Source organism: Opisthorchis viverrini (assembly GCF_000715545.1).
Source record: "Opisthorchis viverrini unplaced genomic scaffold opera_v5_44, whole genome shotgun sequence".
Classification (NCBI taxonomy): Eukaryota; Metazoa; Platyhelminthes; class Trematoda; order Opisthorchiida; family Opisthorchiidae; genus Opisthorchis; species Opisthorchis viverrini.
Window position 1 is genome coordinate 1,947,635 of NW_008751700.1, and position 3,666 is coordinate 1,951,300.

Genomic DNA, 3,666 nt, shown 5'->3' on the forward strand with positions numbered 1-3,666 from the left:
CTGCCATAAGACCAGGTAATTTTGATCATGTTCTATGTTGGCAAGAGAAGAAACGGAACACGGAGGAGGAGATGCCACACCTCCAACATTTAGTCAGACAATCCAGCGGCGGAGAGCATGAGCCCCAGTGACAGTCAGACGCCCTGTTCTGGTATCTTCGGCCAAGCTTGAGCCCAGCGCACACCAGATTCTTCGGAGCCATTGGGAGTTAGTTGGACAAGTTTTTTTTAGATTTCATGACCAAGCTGAGCTCATCGTATGTCCAAATTGATGTTCCTAAACCATATTACCCTGTTGAGTCGATTGCAAAAAAGTTACTCGCCTGACCACGACCCGAACAACCTTGTCCCCTGCAATTCGGTGCTACGCTACCTGTGTACTTTCTATCACTAACACCAGAGCCGGCGTTCTCCAGAGCTTGTCATTTCTGCTCAATTGCGCCATTTCTACCGTCACACTTATCTTTGCATCGCTGGTTTCCAGTGACTAGCCACAGATGCGTGACCAGACTCATCTCATCTTCATGCATTCTAAGGATGGCTAAACCATAGAACTCCCACCAATACGACCTTCGTCCTCAAAAAGCGAGTTCAGAGACGTAGAACATCCCGTGCGTTTTATTCGGTACGGTTCTCATGTTCGGAGTTCTCAGCCTTCACAACGATCCTCTTGATTTTAGGATCCATCATTCCAAACAGCTTCATGTTTCCGTATAATAAAACCCCTACTCAGTGTTGATTCTATAAGTGGTTAGTTGGAAACCACCTTTCCAGAGGCGTTAGACCATGATTGCCCACAGGTTGAAATGCATCTTGCCAAAATGTTCCTTTTTAAATTTTAGAAGATAGGGAATATAATCTGTGACACTGGGACATCGCTGATATTGAATCTAACTTGAACTCGTGATAATTCCCTTATCAATTTGCTTACTCCGTTCATGTACCCTTCATTTCTACTTGTTTTGCTTATATATACCCGCCATTCACCTTGCCTCAAAAGCTATCCCGCCCGACACTGAAACACTTCCATGTGTTGTGTGCATCTGACCTATTTACCCATACGTGTTCGTGTCCCGTTTGGAGAGCCTGCCCTGACTTGTTCTGTCATGAGTTCTGTGTGATCGCACCGCAATCACGAGACTGTCCTCGGAAGCAATGCAATGACGTTGTGTTGGTATCAAACTGGTAATTCTGTCTACCGAGCCATCTTCTCGCTATTCTGGTCCAGTAGCAGCGAAAATTGCATTCCCGTAGGAAGAACATGAAATGGAAAACTGTTGAAGTTCTCGGGTCTAGATAATACCGTCGGAGTTGGGAGATCTTCACTGCTATCGGGCAACTGCGGGGAAATAGAGCTTTGTTTGAAGACAAAGGTCAGCATCGAAATAAATAAGAGATAGCCCCTAGTCGAAGGTTCAATAATTATTCGAATCATCATTTAGGACAAAGAACTAAATCGATAACCTTGATGCAAAAATCGGCGCAACCGGTCTTTTAATAGTTTCGTGGAACCTCACTAAAAAAGATGACCCGGACAATTGGCGTCAAACTATCTTCTAAACGAATGAAGATTTCGATTAAAAAGAAGAGGGAGCGAAATGACTAAGTGGTTAGAGTACGAGTTTACTGAACGGAAGGTCCGTGGTTAGAATCCGACCTCAGCACCTCCACTTTCCTTGTCCGGGCTTGGGTAACCTGGCAGTACCCCAGCCCTTGTGCTTCGTTCGGGCGACATGGCAGCTACGCATGAGCCATGGCACCGAGAACAAATATGGCTCCATCAAAGTATGTACTCACGCTCTGATAAGTATACAACTGTACACAACTTGAGAATAATGGAATCTTAATCCTTGAGTAGTGAACAGAAAAGAACAAGTTTGCTAGTCATCAAACTTGGTGTGTTGATGAAAGTTGGAACGGGGTCGTTTGAAGTTGGTCGATTCAGTCGAATCTGTCAAAGAATGTTTCTGTCCTCTTCTATCACCGAATTCAGATTGACGTGGAAAAGAAAGACGGTTGGTCGGGCCACCACCTCCACGACCACCCCGCCAACCGCGTGAAGAGCCGCGCCAAGGTTGACCACGGGTATTTCCCCCATTAAAACGACTGCGAGGCTGTTCATTAGAGTTATCTTCGTGCTCCAATTCGGGTAGCTCAGTTAGGACTTCCAGAGCAGCTGAAGTTTGTGACTTCTTCCAGTTGGAAGAAACCGTTTCACTGAAGTTTGTAGGCAGATCAAAGACGACACCCTGATGAGACACAGAAAACCAAGCATGGCTAAGAAGTGTGCAAAGAATTACAAAACAGGGCAAGAACAGTGACGCAAGCTAAACATAACAACTACCCTGTTTTGAAAGAATAGGCCACACTGCACCGCTTTATCACGCTTGAATTGACGACAAAAGGTCAGTATGGATCATCACTGCTAGAGCACAATGACAATAATAAAACAGGAGCACTTTCTAAGTCTGGTGAGCACTACTCAAAGGTAGTTAAACCGCTCTAAGGGGACAGGACGTTCCTCGTTTGTGCACCGGACACTGAACGAATGGCCCAAACAAAAAGACGTTTGGAGTGAACCACAGTTACCAACTTTTAGAAATAAACGTTGCATCATTGCCTTAAGAGTCAGACCACCTATCAAATGCTTCAACTCAATCCGAGTCGGTCTCTTCCGAGGTAGTCGACTGAGAAGCATTCTACTCGATACGAATTAGGGGGAATGACCACTCGTTTTTGATTAATTACAACTCAAATGGAAGCTACTCAATTTCACCATTATCCGAGCGAGCCGTTGTATCGGATGTGCAGATTCTGCAAATTTATGATTACCACGTTCTCCTCAACCATACAACCAAGGAAAGTAAATCACTACTTCTGGTCCATTAACTCTGTCTCGCATCAATGCTAGCAGGTCAACAACCACTGGTCCGCATCTTGGTGGGGTTGAACACCGATCTGACCTGACTGGCAAAAACCGCTAAACCTGATTCCAACGAATGCCTTCTCCGAAAATCTCGGTACCGAATTTCCAACACCTACGCTTTTCCGGAAACTAAGAGAATTCGGCATATGGTCATGCAGGCGAGGAAATTGTCCTAAACAGAAGTGTTGCTTGAATGAATCATCATCATCATTATTCTTATCATTACCATCGACAGCATGACATCAGTGTTCAACACCGATGCTTCACTGCCGTACAACCATGACTTATTTGAAAGCCTTATTGTAAAGAAAAGAATAAAGGTGGATGGGGGAGGGACTTAGTGCTAGCTTAACACAATCATTCCGAGGTGCCTACACCTCCAGACATTCACTCAGGCAATCTGGATAGAAACTGACAACAAGAACGCCACTGACATCGGTTGGCAGCCATATCTTGTAGTGTCTCCAACCAGGCACAGTGAGGATCACGCGGTCCCCATCCTGGAAGGCGAGTAGAACCCAAGCGTTTCTTGATCTCCTTCATACTCCTCTGACAAGTCAAGGGTTGGCCACCTCTCTGCTTACGCCACTCCGAATTGCGCATGGAAAACAGTACTCTCTTCGGCAAACGATGGTTCGGCATACAAAACACATGTCAGAACCAACGCAGCTTCTGGTGCTGGACACATTCTTCAATGGAAGTACCCGTTACACAACCGAAAACACGCTTTCTAACTGCCTC

The 3,666-nt window shown here is 45.5% G+C and overlaps 1 protein-coding gene across 1 annotated transcript in view; it reads right to left on the reverse strand.

Moving 5' to 3' along the window:
* Window positions 1-1,773: 1,773 nt before the first annotated feature.
* T265_03216 (hypothetical protein) overlaps window positions 1,774-3,666 on the reverse strand; it is a gene marked incomplete at both ends in the record, with an annotated part of 20,471 nt that continues 18,578 nt past the window's right edge. The window contains one exon of the mRNA XM_009167635.1: window positions 1,774-2,248. Within this exon, the coding sequence (XP_009165899.1) occupies window positions 1,880-2,248 (369 nt within the window). The remainder of the gene's footprint in view (window positions 2,249-3,666) is intronic.